Genomic DNA, 22385 nt, shown 5'->3' with positions numbered 1-22385 from the left:
AAAAACTCTCCAGAAAATGGGCATAGAGGGAACCTACCTCAACATAATAAAGGCCACATATGACAAACCCACAGCAAGCATCATACTCGATGGTGAAAAACTGAAAGCACCTCCACTAAGATCAGGAACAAGACAAGGATGTCCACTCTCACCACTCTTATTCAACATAGTTTTGGAAGTCCTAGCCTCAGCAATCAGAGAAGCAAAAGAAATAAAAGGAATACAAATTGGAAAAGAAGTAAAACTGGCACTGTTTGCCAATGACATGATACTATACATAGAAAATCCTCAAGATGCCACCAGAAAACTACTAGAACTAATCAATGAATTTGGTAAGGTTGCAGGATACAAAATTAATGCACAGAAATCTCTTGCATTCCTATACATTAACAATGAAAAATCAGAAAGAGAAATTAAGGAAAAACTCCCATTTACCATTGCAACAAAAAAAATAAAATACTTAGGAATAAACCTGCCTAAGGAGGCAAAAGACTTGTACTCAGAAAACTATAAAACACTGATGAAAGAAATCAAAGATGACATAAAACAGATGAAGAAAGATACTATGTTCTTGGATTGGAAGAATCAATATTGTGAAAAGGACTACCCTACCCAAAGCAATCTACAGATTCAATGCAATCCCCAACAAACTACCAATGGCATTCTTCACAGAATTATATAAAAATTTAACAGTTCGTATGGAAACACAAAAGACCCCGAACAGACAAAGCAATCTTGAGAAAGAAAAATGGAGTTGGAGGAATCAGGCTCCCCGACTTCAAACTATACTACAAAGCTACAGTAATCACGACAGTTTGGTACTGGCACAGAAACAGAAATATAGCTCAATGGTACAGGATAGAATGCCCAGAGATAAACCCACACACATATGGTCACCTAATTTACGACAAAGGAGGCAAGAACATACAATGGAGAAAAGACAGCCTCTTCAATAAGTGGTGCTGGGGAAACTGGACAGCTACATGTAAAAGAATGAAATTAGAACAATTCTTAACACCATACCACGAAGCCATAGAAAACACACTCTTTGACATAAACCACAGCAAGATCTTTTTTGACCCACCTCTTAGAGTAATGGAAATAAAAACAAAAATAAACAAATAGGACTTAATTAAACTTAAAAGCTTTTGCACAGCAAAGGAAACCATAAACAAGACATACAGACAACCCTCAGAATGGGAGAAAATATTTGCAAATGAAAACAACAGACAAAGGATTAATCTCCAAAATATACATACAGCTCATGGAACTCAATATCAAAAAAACAAACAATCCAGTTAAAAAATGGGCAGAAGACTTAAATAGACATTTCAGCAAAGAAGACATACAGATGGCCAAGAGGCACATGGAAAGATGCTCAACATCACTAATTATCAGAGAAACGCAAATCAAAACTACAGTGAGGTATCCCCTCATGCCAGTCAAAATGGCCATTATCAAAAAATCTAGAAACAATAAATGCTGGAAAGGGTGTGGTGAAAAGGGAACCCTCCTGCACTGTTGGTGGGTATGTAAACTGATACAACCACTATGGAAAACAGTATGGAGGTTCCTTAAAAAACTAAAAATAGGGGCTTCCCTGGTGGCACAGTGGTTGAGAGTCTGCCTGCTGATGCAGGGGACACGGGTTCATGCCCCGGGCCAGGAAGATCCCACGTGCCGTGGAGTGGCTGGGCCCGTGAGCCATGGCCGCTGAGCCTGCGTGTCCGGAGCCTGTGCTCTGCAACGGGAGAAACCACAACAGTGAGAGGCCCGCGTACAGGAAAAAAAATAAATAAATAAAAAATAAAAATAAAAATAGAACTACCATACGACCCAGCAATCCCACTATTGGGTATATACCGAGAAAACCATAATTCAAAAACAGTCATGTACCACACTGCAGCACTATTTACAATAGCCAGGACATGGAACCAACCTAAATGCCCATTGACAGATGAATGGATAAAGAAGATGTGGCACATATGTACGATGGAATATTGCTCAGCCATAACACGGGACAACATTGAGTTATTTGTGGTGAGGTGGATGGACCTAAGTCTGTCATACAGAGTGAAGTAAGTCAGAAAGAGAAAAACAAATACCACATGCTAACGCACATATATGGAATCTAAAAAACCGGTACTGATGAACCTAGTGGCAGGGCAGCAATAAAGATGGAGACATAGAGAATGAACTTGAGGACATGGGGTGGGAGGGGGAAGCTGGGGCAAAGTGAGAGTAGCATCAACATATATATACTACCGAACTGGGAGATAGGGATTGACAAATATACACTAATATGTATAAAATAGATAACTAATAAGAACCTGCTGTGTAAAAAAATAAATAAAAATCGAAAGTTAAAAAAAAATATATATATATATATATATATATACACTACCGAATGTAAAATAGTTAGCTGGTGGGAAGCCGCAGCATAGCACAGGGAGATCAGCTCGGTGCTTTGCAATGACCCAGAGGGGTGGGAAGATGGGAGGGAGGCTCAAGAGGGAGGGGATATGGGGACGTGTGTGTGCATATGACTGATTCGCTTTGTTGTGCGACAGAAACTAGCACAATATTGTGAAGCAATTATACTCCAATAAAGATATATTAAAAACAAAAAACTGTTAGAATAAAGGAATTCAGTAAAGTTGCAGGATATTAACATACAGAAGTCTGTTGCATTTCTACACACAAATAACCATCAGAAGGAGAAATTAAGAAAACAATCCCATTCACAGCTACATCAGAAAGAATAAAATACGTAGGAATAAATTTAACCAAGGAAGTAAAGACTAGTATATTGAAAACTACAAGCATTAATAAAAGAAATTGGGCTTCCCTGGTGGCGCAGTGGTTGCGCGTCCGCCTGCCGATGCAGGGGAACCGGGTTCGCGCCCCGGTCTGGGAAGATCCCACATGCCGCGGAGCGGCTGGGCCCGTGAGCCATGGCCACTGAGCCTGTGCGTCCGGAGCCTGTGCTCCGCAACGGGAGAGGCCACAACAGAGGGAGGCCCGCATACCCCCAAAAAAAAAAAAAAAAAAAAAAAGAAATTGATGACACAAATAAATGTAAAGCTATTCCATGCTCATAGATTGAAAGAATCAATATTGTTAAATTGTCCATACTACCCAAAGTAATCAACAGGTTCAGTGCAACCCATATCAAAATTCCAATGGCAATTTTCATAGAAATAGAACAAATAATCATAAAATTTGTATAGAACCACAAAAGAACCCCAAATAGCCAAAGCAATCTTGAAAAAAAACAAAACTAGAGACATGCTCCCTGGTTACAAAATGTATTGTTTCAAATGTATAGTAATTAAAACAGTACGGTACTGGCATAAAAACACATAGATCAACAGAACAGAATAGCAAGCCCAGAAATAAAGCCACACATATAGTGTCAATTACTGAGAATTTATGATAAAGAAACCAAGAATATATGATGGGGAAAGGACAGTCTCTTCAATAAATGGTGTTAGGAAAACTGGACAGCCACATGCAAAAGAATGAAACCTAACCATTATCTTATACCATACACAAAAATTAACTCAAAATAGATTAAAGACTTGAATCTAAGATCTGAAACAATAAAATTTCTAGAAGAAAACATAGGCAGTAAGCTCCTTGACATAGGTCTTAGTGGTGATCTTTTGAATCTGACACCAAAAGCAAAACTAAGCAAACTACATCAAATTAAAAAGTTTTTGCACAGCAAAGGAAAGTATCAAAGAAAGGAAAAAACCTACTGAATAGGAGAAAACATTTGCAAATCATGTATCTGATAAGGGACTAACATCCAAAATATATAAAGAGCTCATACAACTCAACAGCAAAAAAACAATCTGATTTTTTTAATGGGCAGATCTGAATAGACATTTTTCCCAAGACATACAGATGGCCAACGGGCACATGAAAAGATGTTCCACATCATTAATCATCAGGGAAATGCAAATCAAAACCACAATGAAATACCACCTCACACCCATTAGACTGGCTATTATCAAAAAGAAAAATAAACGTTGAAAAGGATGTGGAGTAATGGGAAACTTTGTGCACTGTTGTTGGTGGGAATGTAAATTGGTGCAGCCACTATGGAAAACAGTATGGAGGTTCCTCAAAAAATTAAAAACAGAACTATCATATGATCCAGCAATTCCACGTCTGGGTATTTAACTAAAGAAAACAAAAACACTAACTCAAAAAGATATCTGCACCCCCAGGTTCATTGAAGCATTATTTACAATAGCCAAGACATGGAAACAACCTAAGTGTCCATCAATGAATAAATGCATAAAGAAGATGTGGTATATATGCACAATGAAATATTATTCAGCCATGAAAACTGCTGTCTCACCATGAATTAACAATCTTCATTATAAGTTTTCTAAAAACTGATAATAAGTTTAAAAGTTTAAAGCTAATTATACAAAATTATTTTCTCTATATAACTTTTTTCCAGCTCTTTTAAGATTAATACATAAATGCTGCTGGGAAGTTAATTTTACTTAAAAGAAAAAACAAAACTATAGCCAAGTAGATTATTTTGAAAGTCTTTTCCTCCTCAAATCATTTACCAAAAATGACTTTCATCTGCATTTTGATTAATTTATGTAAACACTGCCTGTTACCACCCTTGATGAAGGCAAATGGCAAAGGCAGTCCAGCTGGGTTGATGGGGAGACAACGTTAAACAGCCTAACAATAACCCACAAGAAAAAAATCTAATTACCCTAATTACCACCAACACACGTGCCCTCAAATTTATATGTGACAATCCTTAACTCTTGAAAACACGGCCATCACCGCACCTCAAGTGGGCGACATTGACCAAACACGTGCTGCCACAGGACAGTCCACCTGCCCCCTCACAGTGTGCATCTCCTCAGGTCACTCGTGGTCCATGCTTTTAGGGCCAATGAGTGCATCCCAGGGTAGGACTCTCCCTTATCGGGGTTTCCAGAGAGTCTGAGTCACGGCAAACACAAGGCTGACTCAGGACTCTGCTCCAGGCTTCCAAACTACCTCAGGGCGCAGCACCCTGTCCCATCAAGACACCCCAGCCCACCACCCCAGTCAAGGGAATCTGGGGAGTTTACGTTGTGATGCTAGGACTGCACCCAGCATCTCCCTTCCAGGGCCTTTTTCCTTTTCCTTGACCAGAATAAATCATCTTAAGTGGTCTCTGGAAGGGGTCCTCCCCCACGCTGGGCCACTATCTTGGGCCACGGGTCCCCTCGTGTCCTCCAGGCCTCACTGGTGCTTAGTCAAGTCTGCCCTGAGCACAGCGCTGGGTTCCAGATGGGCCCTAAAGAGGCATCAAGCGGGTCCATGGCCCACCTCAACTTTTATCAAAATGTGATGTTAACATGTTCATCTGCATTTTTTTTAACAAGAGTCTATAGACCTTGTCAGATAGTCTATATTAGTCAGCTCAGGCTGCAGTAACAAAATATCACAGACTGGGTGGCTTAAACAGAATGTATTTCTAACAGTTCTGGAAGCTAAAGTCCAAGATCGAGGTACCAAGGTTGGTTTCTGGTGAGGCCTCTCCTCCTGCCTTATAAATAGCCACCTTCTTGCTGTGTGCTGACATGGCCTTTCCTCACTGTGTCTGTGGAGGGAGAGAGATCTCTCTTCCTTTTCTTCGAAGGCCACCAATCCTATCAAATTAGGACCCCACCCCTATGACCCTATGATTTAACCTTAATCACCTCCTAAAAGCCCTTTCTCCAAATACAGTCACACTGGGGGTTAGGGATTCAATATATGAATTGGGGGGGACACAATTCAGTCCATGGCACATCCAAAGAAGTCTTGTTTCCCAAAAAGGTTAAAAACCACCAATAGGTAATGTGGCAAACCTCAGAGAGCACAAGTTGAGTTCCTGCCCTTGATCAATTTACATCCTCATTGGGAAAACAGACCCACATGGGATTAGAGCACAGGAAAAGTTATTATACACTGCTGAACAGGAGAGTCTTGCTTAATGTACAAACTAATTATGCTGACTTCACAACTACACTTCAATTTAAAAAATAAAATCAATAAATAATATAAATACACAAATACAAAAACAAACAAACAAATTCCTCTAGATGAACTCATTCTCCAAACTCACTACTCCAAAACATGAAGGCCAAGCCCCAAATCCATTCTTTAATTGTGGCCACCACATGTGAGTTCAGAAATGCTGGCAGACTCAACACAAAAGGTAAAAATATCCTCATCCAGCAGTGGCTTCTCAATGAAAAACAAGACAAAAACAAAAATATTGTCCTCAAAAAGAAGCAGAAAGACCCTCACAGAGGCTCACGTGCTTTTTTTTAGCAAATCGATAGAGGTCCAGATTTTCGTCATTAAAGAGAGAGAATTAGGGATTTAGAACCAGAAAGCAGAGGCATTTCCCAAAAGCAGAAATTTCAATGATTTACACCAGGTTAAAGTGAGTGATTCCACACACAAGACAACAGCTGATCTTCACACCAACTGTGTGATGAAGGGCATGTTCTTATATCTGTAATTTACTTTAAAATCACACCGTGTGATATATACGTGAATATGTATCTGAGTCACTCCTCAAAAGAGGGGTTGGGGGCATCCTACTTAAGCTACTCTGGGAGTCCACACTCCAAGAGGCAGCTTCTAGAACGCTGGTCAATGCCCAAGGCTGTGCTAATTAGCACAATGAATATTAAACCTGTTTTCATAGGTAAAGTTAGTGACGCGTCAGTCAGCATACCAGATGTTAAAAATGGACCGTGGTTGTGAAACTAGTGGTACTCCAGCTCTGGAGGCTGGCTAACATGTTTTAGAGACGCTCCAGTCTTGCCTGGAGCATCTAGCCTCGGGACCATATCATTAGGGGGTGATGCTCCAAGCTTAAGTCCTAACCGCCTCCAGCTGTGAAATCTTGATATTCTAGTTGCCTGACCTGGCCGTCTGTAAAGTAAACCGCATCCTGCCTCTAGACCAAAATGAACCTTTCATAGGGGAAAAGAACATCTATAAGGAGGCGGAGCTTGCACTTCGCCGAGCTTACAGACAGGACGTTTTTTGTTTTTGTTTTTGCTATACGCGGGTCTTTCACTGCTGTGGCCTCTCCCGTTGCGGAGCACAGGCTCCGGACGCGCAGGCTCAGCGGCCGTGGGTCACGGGCCCAGCCGCTCCGCGGCATGCGGAATCCTCCCGGACCGGGGCACGAACCCGTGTCCCCTGCATCGGCAGGCGGACTCTCAACCACTGCGCCACCAGGGAAGCCCCCAGGCAGGATGTTTAATTTGAGTGCGTGCATGCTTGCTAATCAATGTCTGCGGGTATGGCACAATTTCATCTAAACTTGTCTTTATAACATGATCGCGAGGATATGGGGGAAGAACTAAGTAATCCTTGCCAACCTCTGACTATTGGGCCTTGGGAGAGCTTCCAAAAAAATAGAAGAGTTGTGCCTGATCAGTGGCCTGGGTCAGTGACAACTAGGGGTCGCTGTTCTGTCCCGCGGTACCGATGAGGAGTTAAAGCGTCAGACGGGCTGAAGAGCCCGCCGGGACAAGGTGAGTCGCTAGTCTCTCCCCTGGCCTCCCAAAGCCTGAACTCCCTCCTGCAGGACCCCGACCCCCGCCTTCCCTCCCTCCAGCCCCTGGGCGACCTCCCCGCGGGGCCCGAACCCGCGCAGCCCGGCTCCCCGGGACGGGGCGGCCCGCTGCGCTCGCTCACCTTTGTGGCAGTGGGACAGGAAGTAGGCGCGGGCCCTCAGGTTCTCCCGGTCGAAGCGGTCTATGGAGATGGTTGGATACTCGACCATCTGCCCCTCGAAGCAGCTCATTGCGTCCGCCAACCCGGCCGGACTGGTCGCCTGCCTAGAAAGCAACGGAAGCCCCCGCCGCCGCCGGCCGCGCCGCCACTTCCGGGAAGCTGCCGCCGCCTCACCATTGGCCGGCCGGGCGCAGCCATGTCCAATCAGAACAGCCCCGCGGCCCGGGGGGCGGGAGGGGGGCAGCGCCAAGGAGCTTCCAGTCAGTTCTCGCAGCCCGCGACCTGCGGGGTGAAACCATCTAACTGGGGTGTCGTGTGCTCAGAGCTGGGAGGCCAGGTGGAGGAATCTAGGGTGCAGCGCGAGGAGTGAGGCTCCTCCCGGATACCTTGACACAACACGGTGTCGCTCTGGTGAAGAGTTGCCCGTGTCTGTGAAAGAACGAGAACGCCAAGGGAGACAACACCCAGAACAGGCGGCTCCACCCAAAACAGGCGGCTCCACCCAGGGAGGCGAAGCGGGATGCGGAGCTTGGCTTTGAAATCGGATGCATTCCACTTCCTGCTTGTCCGCTGCGATCCTGCAAGCCTTCTTTTGCTTCTCTTCTTCTTTCTTGTCCCTTCCCAATGTCTACCTTATAGGATAATCGTCAGGATTGTGTGAGAAAACGGTATCAGGCTTGTGGAAGATTCGAAACCTCTTAGTCCCTACTTCTATTTATACGTAATCTACAAACGGAGTAAATCCACGATCCCTGATGATCACAGCTCAGATGCACGATCTTAGGGTAGATAAGTAAAGATCCCAAGGAGAGCTGAGCTGCTAGTCTCCCCTACCTCAACCCCTTTTGACCTTTTTCTTTTTTCTAACTTTTTTTCTTTTGGAAGTTAGAAAGATGTATAAAAGAAAAAAAAATGGTAGGGTAATGGGCAAAAGGTCTGGAATTTTTTCACCACCAAAGCAACTTTATGAAAAGGTTTGCTCAAGTATTAACATTCACCGAAGAGTCACAATGGCATTACCCGCACCCCTTAGCAGCAAGTCTCCTTACACACCACAGTATTATTAATCACAACTCCAATACTTGAGGTCCTACTTTGTGCACAGCACCGAACAAGCCCTGCAGTGATGACAGAGACGACTAAGATGCGCCTATGAGTCATTTTCAATCTATTTGGAGACAAGAACTTTGCAGAACGTGGTAAATAAATGCTTCCACAGAGACACAAGGTAATGTAGGAATAAATCCAGTAACAATGCGTTCTAGCCAGGAAAAACAAGAATCAGAATGCCACCCTCAGAGAATATCGGCGTGTTCCCTGCAGCCATGGCAGACAGTTCTATTCAAATACAGATTCTGGTGAAATGTTAAGGAGGAGGAAAGGAAGAGGAGGAAGAGGGAGGGGAGAAGAGGGGGGGAGGTGTGGACACCATCGTCACTAATCTGAGTAAAATACCCTGCTAGTATACATTGCCAACACCTTTGATTTGGTATAAGATGGTTTGTCATAGGATAAAAGAAGGCTGTCGCTGTGACTAGGCTGTCTATACCTAAAACCAAATCTTGCACTGAGCCTGGTATTTGCAGAATCCAGTGTGTCCACCTCTGACAATGAAGCTCCTGGCCACACAGGTCAAGATAAGGCTCATATTCTTATTTATTTGTCCCCGTGTTTATTCCCTCCTCTAAACAAAGGATACAGTACAAGAGAATAAAGGCAAACAGAGAGTCAGGATTAAAAGATAGGGTATAAAGTAGTAAAGATGGGTAAGCATAGCCCAGACACATGTAATACTGGCTCTTGTAGAGGAAGATTCAGTCACTTACTAGACTTTGGCATCCTCACAATACAAGTGAAATGGACTTTCGGAAGAAGCCCAATTACCTGGATACTAAGTCCCAGGAGAAATGCCTCGTGTGGTTGCTCATAAAGAAAAGAGTGAAACATGATTAGGCATTGCTATGTCCTCCTTCCCCAGCTGGGAATTTCTATCCTTCTGCAAATCTCAAAGCTCTTTGGACTTCCAAGTCCTCAACTTATTCTGTCCCAGAAGGACAGAAAACTGCTATTAAGTTTATGTTAAATACCTAAAAACTACTTATTGAGGTAGATACAAGTTTTTGTTAGGAAATCAGTACAGAATATCTTTGTCTTAATTTTGTGTACTTATAAATCATTGTCCATAGTGCGGTTGAAGAATGTCACTTGCCACGTCAGTCAGCAGAGGATGTTTCAGCCATCAAGAAATCAGCCACTGCAGCTACCCCCCACCACCACCCACAATGCACCCTGAGGGGATTCAGGATGGAGAAAAATAGGATACCAGCCCTAGATAGTTAAGGTGCAGATCAAGGGAATAATTTCAGTAAGCCCAGACTCTTGCATCTTCCCATACATAGAAAAGCACTCAAGTCATTAACTTGAGATGTCTGGTTTTTCTTTAATTAGCAGTAATTTTTTGATGTTTGACTACCTGATTTGTTGTTGTTTTGTTTTTTTTGCAGAAACTCCTATATATCCTAGCTCCTCCCTTACCTCTTTGAAACAGACCCTGAGAGCTATCTGAGAGGCTGTATCCCAGGCTGAAGTTCTCAGTCTGCCAAATAAAACGTAAGTCTCAACTTTTAGGTTGTGCTTTCTTTTTTTCAGTTGACAATATAAATAACCTGCATTATAAATTTACTGTATCCTATGCTATTCTTTTAGAAAAAATACAGGACCTGGTTAGCACTGCATCTGAGCCACTACTATTTATGTGATCTTGGTTAAGGTAACCTCTCCATAACTCAGCTTTCTCATCTTAAAATGGTGGTAACAATGAAGTCCACACAACGTCCTGGAAAATTGTAAGAGCTCAATAAATATTAGCTATTATTATTTATTCGGGGTATTTACTCCTATACGATCTCACTGATATGTGGACTCTAAAGAAATTGCACTCACAGAAACAAAGAACAGATTGGTGGTTGCCAGAGGTGGGGGAGGGGTGGGAGAGATGACTGAAGGTGGTCAGAAGGTACACACTTTCAGTTATAAGGTGAAAAAATCACGGGAATGTAATGTACAGCATAGCGACTATAGTCGACAATACTGTACTGTATACTTGAGAGTTGCTGAGGAAGTGGGTATTAAAAGTTCTCATCACAGGAAAACGAAAACTGTATGTGAGGTGATGGATGTTAGCCACACTTGTGGTGATCATGTTGGTGTCATGTATACATGATTCAAGACATTATGTTATACACCTTAAACTTACACACTGTTATATGTCAACTATATCACAATAAAATGGGGAGGAAAAGAGAATGAGCTGTTAACACAACAAAACAACATGAATGAGTCTCAAAATAATTATGCTGAGCAAAAGAAACCAGACAAAAGAAGAGTACATACTGTATGATGCCATTTAAATAAAATTATAGGAAATGTAAACTGATCTAAAGTGACAGAAAGCAAATCAGCAGTCGCCTGGGTACACAAGGAAACAAGTTCATTAACTTGATTGTGGTTTTATAGGTGTATACATATGCCAAAACGTATCAAATTATACGCTGCTAAATATTGCTATTTATTGCATTTCAATTATAGCTCAACAGATTTGAAAAAAAAAATTAGTGTATAGGCGGGCGAATGTGAACAAAGTAAACAAGATTGGCAAGGATATTCCTTCTCTATAGGAGCTGACTGATTAAAGACACTACCCAGCTTCCCTGGTGGTCCAGTGGTTAAGACTCCATGCTTCCAATGTGGGGGGCACAGGTTCGATCTCTGATCAGGGAACTGGGGTCCCACATGTTGTGTGGCACGGCCGAAAAAAAAAAAAAAAAAAGAAAGACACTATCCAGCTAATTCACATAATAGAAGGTGTTTTTTTGGGGGGGGGGGTTGTTGTTTTTTTTAAGTCACAGTATATGTTATTTTGCATTAGTTACATGTTTTTCTCCAGCACTTTTACCTCTTCTTCTCACTTCCTACCACAAACCCTCTGGTTGATTAAAAAGTGTTATTATTCAACTAGGGAAAAAAAAGTTTGTAAAGGCTATCCAAGGCCCCAGAAAATAGTAAGTGCTCAATAAATGGTAGGTATTACTATTTACTGGGTGTTTACTAAGTGCCAGTCACTGTGCTTGAACCTGGATGTACATAAAGGAATCAGCCATGGTCTACCAAGAGCTTACAGTCTGGCAGAAGTAGAAACTCATGGAAACAAATAAACACAAGAGGTTTTACACAAGTGTGTTAATGGACGTGTGTCACGGTATAGTGTGGAGGCCAAGGAGAGAGCTTGTTTCTGCAAGGAGAAAAAGGCCATCAGAAAAATTAAGCAGAGAAGAAAAATTTGAGCTCAGCTTCTGGGGCCAAGTACAGCTGAAGTCCCTGGAATGAGCTTTCATTCCGTCTGGGCTCTGCAAATATCAATAGTTCCTCTTAACCAAAGTAGCAGACTCAAAAGGGATGAAATAATAGGGGCTTAACAGGGGAAGTCAAGGATAAACCAGCTAAGAAAGGACCAGACTGAGGAGACTGGCCAAGAAGGCAGAGTAGAAAGACCCTGAGCTCACCTTCTCTCGCAGATGCACCAAAATCACAACTATTTGCAGAACAACCTCAATGAAAAAGACTGGAAGCTACCAGAAAACATCTTTTACAACTATAGACATAAAGAGGGAACCACAAGAAGACAAGTAGGGGGGGCAGGTCGTGATATAGTCAAGTCCCATACCCCTCGGTGGGTGACCCACAAACGAGAGAATAATTACAATTGCAGAGATTCTCCCAAAGGGGAGAGAGACCCCAGCCCCATGTCAGGCTCCCAGAGCATTTGGCTTTGAGGGCCAGCTGGGCTTACTCTCGGGAGTGCCAGAGGACCGGGGGAAATAGAGACTTCAGTCTTCAAAGGCACACACAATATCTCATGCACACCGGGACCCAAGGCAGAAGCTGAAATGTTTTTTTTTTATTGGCCGCGTTGCACAGCTTGTGGGATTTGAGCTCCCCAGCCAGGGATCGAACCTGGGCCCTTGGCAGTGAGAGCGCAGAGTCCTAACCACTAGACAACCAGGGAATTCCCAGAAGCTGTAATTTAATGGGAGCCTGGGTCAAACCTACCTGCTGATCTTGGAGAGCCTCCCAGAGCGGCAGGAGGCAACTGCAGCTCGTCCTGGGGACACAGACACTCGGGGCCATTTTTAGGAGCTTGCTCTACCTTGTGGACACTGGCGCTGGCAAGCACTGGTACGGAACCCTTTCTCTAGCTTATGAGTCCCAGGACCCAGCCCTGCCCTGGCCCCACAGTCTACAGGGGCAAGTGCGGGGATGCCTTAGGCCAAGCAACTAACTGCATGGGCCCACGGCCCTACCTACCAGCAGACGGGCTGCCTTACTACTTCCTGAACCCCCAGCCGTTACTGGACACAGCCCTGCCTACCAGAGGGCCCAGGACACAGCTCCACCCACCAGTGGGCGGGCACTGGCCCCATAATCCCCTGGGCCTGGCTCCAGTCTCCAGCGAGCCTGGGGAGATCGGACCCTGCACTGGGACCAGCTGAGCCCTGGCCCTGCCCACTAGCAGGCCAATAAAAGCTTCAAGATGCCCCAGACCCTGCATCCAGCTGTGTCAGGAACCAGCCCCACCCACCAGCAATCTGACACCAGCTCTGAGACACCTCCCACAGCCCCGGGCCATGCAACCAGACTGCAGGAGCCAACCCTGCCTGCCAGTAGACTGGCATTAGCTCCAGGACCTGGCTTCACCCACCAGTGGGTAGCAACAGCCCCCAAATTTTCTGGACCCAGACTCCTCCTACCAGTGAGTCAGCACTAGCCCCAGGACCACCCCTACACACAGGGTTCTGCAGTCAGCCACCTCATGATCTGGTCCTACCAACCAGTGGCTGGCAGACTCCATACAAGGCAGGGCCTGGCAACAAACCAGGCCAGGGGCCAACCAAGCCTACCAGCCTGCCTACATAGTCAGCCTGCCACAACAGAAGGACCCAAGAGCCCTCATAAGAGGGAACCTATAGCTCGGGTGACAAGAGGGGAGTGTGCTGATGGGATGCACAGGATATCTCCTACAAAAGGCCAGTTCTCTAAGGTCAGGAAACAACCAATCTACCAGACACATAAAAATAAAAACAGTAACCTAGGCAAAATGAGGTGACAGAGGAACATGTTCCAAATGAAGGAACAAGATAAAATCCCAGAAGAAGAACTAAGTGAAGTGGAGATAGGCAATCTACCCAAGAAAGAGTTCCGGGTAGTGATAGGTAAGATGGTCAAAAAACACGGGAGAAGAATGGATGCACAGAGTGAGAAGTTAGAAGGTTTTAACAAAGAGTTATAAACTGTAAAGAACAACCAGAAATTAAGAATATAATAACTGAAATGAAAAATGCACTAGAAGGCATCAACAATACAAAGGAACAAATCAGCAACCTGGAAGACAGAGTAGTGAAAATGACTGATGCTGAACAGAAAAAAATAATGAAAAGAACTGAGGACAGTTTACGAGACCTCTGGGAAAACATAAAGCACACTAATATTCACATTATAGGGGTCCCAGAAGGAGGAGAAAGAGATAAAGGGGCTGAGAACATATTTGAAGATGTAGCAGCTGAAAACTTCCCTAACCTGGGAAAGGAAACAGACATCCAAGTCCAGGAAGCACAGAGAGACCCATACAGGATTTACCCAAAGAGGAACACACCAAGACACATTGTAATTAAAATGGCAAAAATTAAACATAAGGAGAGAATATTAAAAGCAGCAAAGGAAAATAACAAGTAATGTACAAGGGAACTCTGATAAGGCTATCAGATGACATTTCAGCAGTTATTCTGTGGGCCGGAAGGAGTGGCATGATATATTTAAAGTGATGAAAGGGGAAAATCTACAACCAAGAATACTCTACAGCAAGGCTCTCATTCAAATTTGATGGAGAGATCAAAATCTTTACAGACAAGCAAAAGCTAAGAGTTCATCACCACTAAGCCAGCTTTACAAGAAATGTTAAAGGAACTTCTCTAAGTGAAAAATAATAGGCCACATCTGGAAATCTGAAAATTATAAAAGGAAAAAGCTCATCAGTAAAGGCAAACATACAGTAAAGGTAGTGAATCATCCACACACAAAGACAGTAGGAAAGTTAAAAGATAACATAAGTAAAATCATCTATATCCACAATATGCAGTTAAGGGATACACAAAACAGTTAGAAATTAAATATGATATCAAAAATAGTAATTGTGAGGGGAAGAGAGTACAAATGCAGAGTTGTTTAAGATGCATTTGAAATTAAGAGATCAGCAACTTAAAACAATCACACACACACATTTATTTATTTATTTATTTAAAACCCTCATGGTTACCACAAACCAAAAATCTATAATAGATACACATAAAAAAGGAAAAAGGAATCCAAATATAACACTAGATAATCATCAAATCACAAGAGAACAAAAGAAGAAGGGAAAAAAAGACCTACAAAAACAACTCCCAAACAATTAACAAAATGGCAATAAGAACATATATATATCAATAATTACCTTAAATGTAAATGGACTAAATGCTCCAATCAAAAGACAAAGAGTGGCTGATTGGATACAAAAACAAGACTCGTATATATGTTGCCTGTAAGAGAGTCCCTTCAGACCTAAAGACACACACAGATTGAAACTGAGGGGATAGAAAAAGATATTCCATCCAAATGGAAATCAAAAGAAAGCCAGAGTAGCAATACTTATATCAGACAAAATAAATTTAAAATAAAGGCTGTTACAAGAGACAAGGAAGGATAATACATAATGATCAAGGGGTCTATCCAAGAAGAAATTATAACAATTGTAAGTTCATAGGCATACAATGTTGGAGCACCTAAATACATAAAGCAAATATTAACAGATATAAAGGGAGAAAAGACAGTAACACAATGATAATAGGGGACTTTAACACCCCAGTTAAATCAATAGACAGATCATCCAGACAGAAAATCAATAAGGAAACACTGGCCTTAAACGATGCACTAGACCAGATGGACTTAATTGATTTTTATAGCACATTCCATCCAAAAGTAGCAGAATACACATTTTTTTCAAGTGCATATGGAACATTTTCCAGGATAGATCACAAGCTAGGCCACAAAACAAGCATCAGTACATTTAAGAAAACTGAAATCATATCAAGCATCTTTTCTTACCACTATGCTATGAGACTAGAAATCAACTACAAGAAAAAAAACCCACAAGCACTTGGAGGCTAAACAATATGCTACTAAACAACCAAAGGATCACTGAAGAAATCAAAGAGGAAATCAAAAAATACCTGGAGACAAATGAAAATGAAAACACAATGATCCAAAATCTATGGAATGAAGCAAAAGCAGTTCTAAGAGGGAAGTTTATAGCGATAGAAGCTTACCTCAGGAAATAAGAAAAATCTCAAATAAACAACCTATCCTTATACCTAAAAGAACTAGAAAAAGAAGAACAAACAAAACCCAAAGTTAGTAGAAGGAAAGAAATTATAAAGATCAGAGGAGAAATAAATGAAAATAGAGACTAAAAAAAAAATAGAAAAGATCAATGATCTGATTCTTTGAAAAGATAAGCAAAACTGATAAGTCTTTAGCCAGACTCATCAAGAAAAAAAGCGTGAGGGCCCAAATCGATAAAATCAGAAATGAAAAATAAGAAGTTACAACCGTTACCACAAAAATACCAAGGGTTATAAGAGACTACTACAAACAACTATATGCCAATAGTACGGACAACCTAGAAGGAATGGACAAATTCCTAGAAATGCACAATCTTCCAAGACTGAACCAGGAAGAAATAGAAAATATGAACAGACCAATTGCCAGTAATGAAACTGAATCAGTAATAATAAAAAGGAAACTCCCCAAAAGTTCAGGGCCAGGTGGCTTCACAGGTGAATTCTACCAAACATTTACAAAAGAGTTAACACCTAACCTTCTCAACCTATTCCAAAAAATTGCAGAGGGAGGAATGCTTCCAAACTTATTCTACAAGGCCAGCATCGCCCTGATACCAAAACTAAAGATATCACAAAAAAGAAAATTACAGACCAGTATCACTGAGGAGCATAGATGCAAAAATCCTCAACAAAATATTAACAAACTGAATCCAACATTACATTAAAAGGATCATATAGCATGATCAAGTGGGATTTATCCCAGGGATGCAAATATTTTTCAATATCCACAAATCAATGTGATATACCACATCAACAAATTGAAGAATAAAAATCATACAATTGTCTCAATAAAAAGCTTTTGACAAAATTCAACATCCATTTATGATAAAAACCCTCCAGAAAGTGGGCATAGAGTGAACATGCCTCAACATAATTAAGGCCATATATAACGAGCCCACAGCTAACATCAAACTCAATGATGAAAAGCTGAAAGCATTTCCTCTAAGATAAGGGAGAAGACAAGGTTGCCCACTCTTGCCACTTTTATTCAACATAGTATTGGGAGTCCTAGCCACAACAGTCAGACAAGAAAAAGAAATAAAAGGAATACAAGTTGGAAAGAAGAAGTAAAACTGTTGCTGTTTACAGATGACATGATACTATACATAGAAAACCCTAAAGATGCCACTAGAAAACTACTAGAGCTCATCAATGAATTTGGTAAAGTTCCAGGACATAAAATTAATAAACACAAATCAGTTGCATTTCTGTACACTAACAATGAGCTATTGGACAGAGAAATTAAGGAAACAATCACATTTACAATCACATCAAAAAGAATAAAATACCTAGGAATAAACCTACTGAAGGAGGTAAAAAACCTGTACTTGGAAAACTATAAGACAGTGATGAAAGAAATGGAAGATGACATAAACAGATGGAAAGATATACCATGTTCATGGACTGGAAGAATTAATATTGTTAAAATGACCATGCTACCCAAGGCAATCTACAGATTCAAAGCAATCCCTATCAAAATATCAAGGGCATTTTTCACAGAACTATAACAAATAGTTTTAAAATTTGTATGGAAACACAAAAGACCCTGATAGCCAAAACAATCTTGAGAAAGAACAGAGCTGGAGGAATCACACTCCCTGACTTCAGACTGGACGACAAAACTACAGTAATCAAAACAGTATGATACTGGCACAAGAACAGACACATAGATCAGTGGAACAGGACAGAGAGCCCAGAAATAAACCACACACTTCTGGTTAATTAATCTACAACAACGGAGGCAAGGATATACAATGGAGAAAAGACAGTCTCTTCAATGGTGGTGTTGGGAAAACTGGACAGCTACATGTAAAAAATGAAATTAGAACACTTCTAACATCATATACAAAAATAACTCAAAATAGATTAAAGACCTAAATGTAAGACCAGAAACCATAAGACTCCTAGAAGAAAAATAGGCGTAACACTCTGACATAAATTGTCACGATGTGGGACCTCCCTGGTGGCGCAGTGGTTAAGAATCCGCCTGCCAATGAAGGGGACACAGGTTCGAGCCCTGGTCCGGGAAGAGCCCACATGCCACGGAGCAGCTAAGCCTGTGCACCACAACTACTGAGCCTGTGCTCTAGAGCCTGTGAGCCACAACTACTGAGCCCACGCGCCACAATTACTGAGCCCACGCGCCACAACTACTGAAGCCCGTGCACCTAGAGCCCGTGCTCTGCAACAAGAGAAGCCATTGCAATGAGAAGCCTGAGCACCACAACAAAGAGCAGCCCCTGCTCGCCGCAACAAGAGAAAGCCCGCGTGCAGCAACTTAGACCCAATGCAACCAAATAAATAAATAAATGATAAATTAAAAATAAGATTGTCACAATGTTTTTGGTGGTCTGTCTCCTAAAGCAAAGGAAATAAAAGCAAAATAAACAGATGGGACCTAATTAAGCTTAAAAACTTTTGCGCAGCTAGGAAACCATCAACAAGCCCAAAAGATAACCTACTAAATGGGAGAAAATATTTGCAAGTAATACGACCTATAAGGGGTTAATATACAAAATATTTAAACAGCTCATACAACTCAACATCAAAAAACCAAACAATCCAATTTAAAAATGGGCAGAAGACCTAAACACACATTTTTCCAAAAGAAGACATACAGATGGCCAACAGGGACATGAAAAGATGCTCAACATCACTGTTTGCAGATGACATGATACTATACATAGAGAATCCTAAGGAGGCTACCAGAAAACTACTAGAGCTAATCAATGAATTTGGTAAAGTAGCAGGATACAAAATTAATGCACAGAAATCTCTGGCATTCTTATACACTAATGATGAAAAATCTGACAGTGAAATTAAGAAAACACTCCCATTTACCACTGCAACAAAAAGAATAAAATATCTAGGAATAAGCCTACCTAAGGAGATAAAAGACTTGTATGCAGAAAACTATAAGACACTGATGAAAGAAATTAAAGATGATACAAATAGGTGGAGAAATATACCATGTTCTTGGATTGGAAGAATCAACATTGTGAAAATGACTCTACTACCCAAAGCAATCTACAGATTCAATGCAATCCCTATCAAACTACCACTAGCATTTTTCACAGAACTAGAACAAAAAATTTCACAATTTGTATGGAAACACAAAAGACCCCGAATAGCCAAAGCAATCTTGAGAACGAAAAATGGAGCTGGAGGAATCAGGCTCCCTGACTTCAGACTATACTACAAGGCTACAGTAATCAAGACAGTATGGTACTGGCACAAAAACAGAAATATAGATCAATGGAACAGGATAGAAAGCCCAGAGATAAACCCACACACATATGGTCACCTTATCTTTGATAAAGGAGGGAAGGATATACAGTGGAGAAAAGACAGCCTCTTCAATAAGTGGTGCTGGGAAAACTGGACAGCTACATGTAAAAGTATGAAATTAGAACAATCCCTAACACCACACACAAGAATAAACTCAAAATGGGTTAAAGACCTAAATGTAAGGCCAGACACTATCAAACTCTTAGAGGAAAACATAGGCAGAACACTCTATGGCATAAATCACAGCAGGATCCTTTTGGACCCATCTCCTAGAGAAATGCAAATAAAAACAAAAAAAAACAAATGGGACCTAATGAAACTTAAAAGCTTTTGCACAGCAAAGGATACCATAAACAAGACCAAAAGACAACCCTCAGAACGAGAGAAAATATTTGCAAATGAAGCAACTGACAAAGGATTCATATCCAAAATTTAGAAGCCACACATGCAGCTCAATACCAAAAAACAGACAACCCAATCCAAAAATGGCCAGCAGAACTAAATAGACATATCTCCAAAGAAGAGACACAGATTGCCAACAAACACATGAGAGAAATGCTCAACATCATTAATCATTAAACCATAATTCAAAAAGACACATGCACCCCAATGTTCATTGCAGCTCTATTTACAATAGCCAGGACATGGAAGCAACCTAACTGTCCATCAACAGATGAATGGATAAAGAAGATGTGGCACATATATACAATGGAATATTACTCAGCCATAAAAAGAAATGAAACTGAGTTATTTGTAATGAGGTGGATAGATCTGGAGTCTGTCATACACAGTGAAGTAAGTCAGAAGGAGGAAAACAAATACCGTATGCTAACACATATATATGTAATCTAAGAAAAAAAATGTCATGAAGAGATTAGTGGTAGGATGGGAATAAAACACAGACCTACTAGAGCATGGACTTGAGGACGTGGGGAGGGGGAAGGGTAAGCTGTGACGAAGTGAGAGAGTGGCAGGGACATATATGCACTACCAAATGTAAATTAGATAGCTAGTGGGAAGCTGCCGCATAGCACAGGGAGATCACCTCTGTGCTTTGTGACCATGAGAGGGGTGGGATAGGGAGGGTGGGAGACGCAAGAGGGAAGAGATATGGGAACATATGTATATGTATAACTGATTCACTTTGTTGTAAAGGAGAAACTAACACACTATTGTAAAACAGTTATACTCCAATAAAGATGTTAAAAAAAAAAAAAGATGCTCAACATCATTAATCAACAGAGAAATGCAAATTAGTACCACAATGAGATATGACCTTACACCAGAATGACTATCATCAAAAAGAACACAAATAAATATTGGTGAAGATGTGGAGAAAAGAGATCCCTTGTACACTGTTGGGGGGAATGTAAATTGGTGCAGCTACTGTGGAAAACAGTATGGAAGTTTCTCAAAAAGCTAAAAATAGAACTCTCATATGACCCAGCAATTCCACTCCTGGGTATATATCCAAAAAAAAAAAAAAGAAAAACCCACTAATTCGAAAAGATACATGCACTCCAAGGTTCATAGCAGCATTATTTACAATTGCCAAGATATGGAATCAACCTAAGTGTCCATCAACAGCTGAATGGGTAAAGAAGATGAGATATATATATATATATATATATATATATATATATATATAAAGTGAACTACTACTCAGCCATAAAAAAAAGAATGAAATTTTGTCATTTGCAACAACGTGGATGGACTTGGAGGGCATTATGCTAAGTGAAATAACGTAGATAGAGAAAGACAAATACTGTATGATATTGCTTATTTGTAGAATCTAAAAAATTTTTTTAAACTAGTGAATATAACAAAAAAGCAACAGACTCACAGATATAGAGAACAAACTAGTGGTTACCAGTAGGGAGAGGGAAGCAGGCAGGGGCAAGATAGGGGTAGGGGATTAAGAGGTACAAACTAGTATGTATAAAATAAACAAGCTACAAGGATATATTGTACAACACAGAGACTATAGCCAAGATTTTATAATAACCATAAGTGGAGTATAACATTTAAATATTGTGAATCACTATGTTGTACACCTGAAACTTATATAATCTTGTACATCAACTGCACCTCAATAAGAAAATTATTTTAAGGAAAGGACCAGATCAAGAAGGTCTTGTACACCAAGCCAAGGAGTTGAAACTCTAACTTGAGTGACAGTGGCAAGCCAGGGTGGTTTGAAACAAGGCAGTGACAGGTGAGATTAGAGCAGTATTTCTCAAAATATGACACCTGGAAGAACATCACCAGTAGTACTTGGAAACGGGTTAGAAATGAAAATTCTCTACCCCAGCCCAGACCTACTGAATCAGAAACTCTGGGAATGGGCCTAACAGTCTTTTGGGGTTTTTGTTTGTTTGTTTTGTATGTTTGTTTGTTTGGCCGTGCCACTTGGCATGTGGGGGTCTTAGTTCCCCAACCACAGATGGAACCCGCATCCCCTGCACTGGAAGCGCAGAGTCTTAACCACTGGACCACCAAGGAAGTCCCATGGCAGTCTATTTTAACACACCTTCCCTCTAGGGGATTCTGATAGTGCTAAAGTTTGAGAACCACTGGATTCAAGTTTAGAAAGACCACTCAGTCTGGGGCTGGGTGTCTGGGTAGGAAGGTACTGCAACACTCCAGGAAATGTGATAGTGAGAATTCGTTTTTTCATTTAACAAATACTTGTTGACCATCTACTATGTGCTAGATACTGTCTAGACAATAAAGATTCAGCAGTGAGCAAAGCAAAGCCCATGTGGTAATGGAGCACACGTTCTAGCGGAAATAATAATATCTATTGACATCATTTATGCAGTTCCAGATGCTGTCCTA

General features: G+C 41.3%; 1 protein-coding gene and 1 long non-coding RNA gene across 7 annotated transcripts in view; one reads left to right on the top strand and one right to left on the bottom strand.

Annotated features, from left to right (window-relative positions):
• DCLRE1C (DNA cross-link repair 1C) overlaps window positions 1–7983 on the bottom strand; it is a 49778-nt gene extending 41795 nt beyond the window's left edge. For 2 of the 5 annotated variants that reach the window (XM_024116355.3, XM_028496498.2), the window contains exon 1: window positions 7729–7918. In XM_024116355.3, the coding sequence (XP_023972123.1) occupies window positions 7729–7837 (109 nt within the window). In that variant the 5' untranslated portion in view covers window positions 7838–7918. Of the gene's footprint in view, window positions 1–7728 lie in introns of all 5 variants that reach the window. The other 3 variants (XM_007125309.4, XM_024116356.3, XM_055087748.1) reach the window with 3 other exon arrangements.
• Window positions 7513–10553, top strand: LOC129392507 (uncharacterized). Of its 2 annotated transcripts, none has more exons than XR_008618494.1 (3): window positions 7513–7565; window positions 10272–10377; window positions 10474–10553. It is a non-coding gene; the product is annotated as an uncharacterized lncRNA (long non-coding RNA). The 2 variants fall into 2 exon arrangements; XR_008618493.1 differs by lacking the exon at window positions 7513–7565 and adding an exon at window positions 8066–8995.
• Window positions 10554–22385: the final 11832 nt, after the last annotated feature.

This window comes from Physeter macrocephalus, chromosome 11 (assembly GCF_002837175.3).
Source record: "Physeter macrocephalus isolate SW-GA chromosome 11, ASM283717v5, whole genome shotgun sequence".
Taxonomy (NCBI): domain Eukaryota; kingdom Metazoa; phylum Chordata; class Mammalia; order Artiodactyla; family Physeteridae; genus Physeter; species Physeter macrocephalus.
Note: the sequence above shows the minus strand (reverse complement) of the source record. Positions and strands in the feature narration are given on the sequence as shown.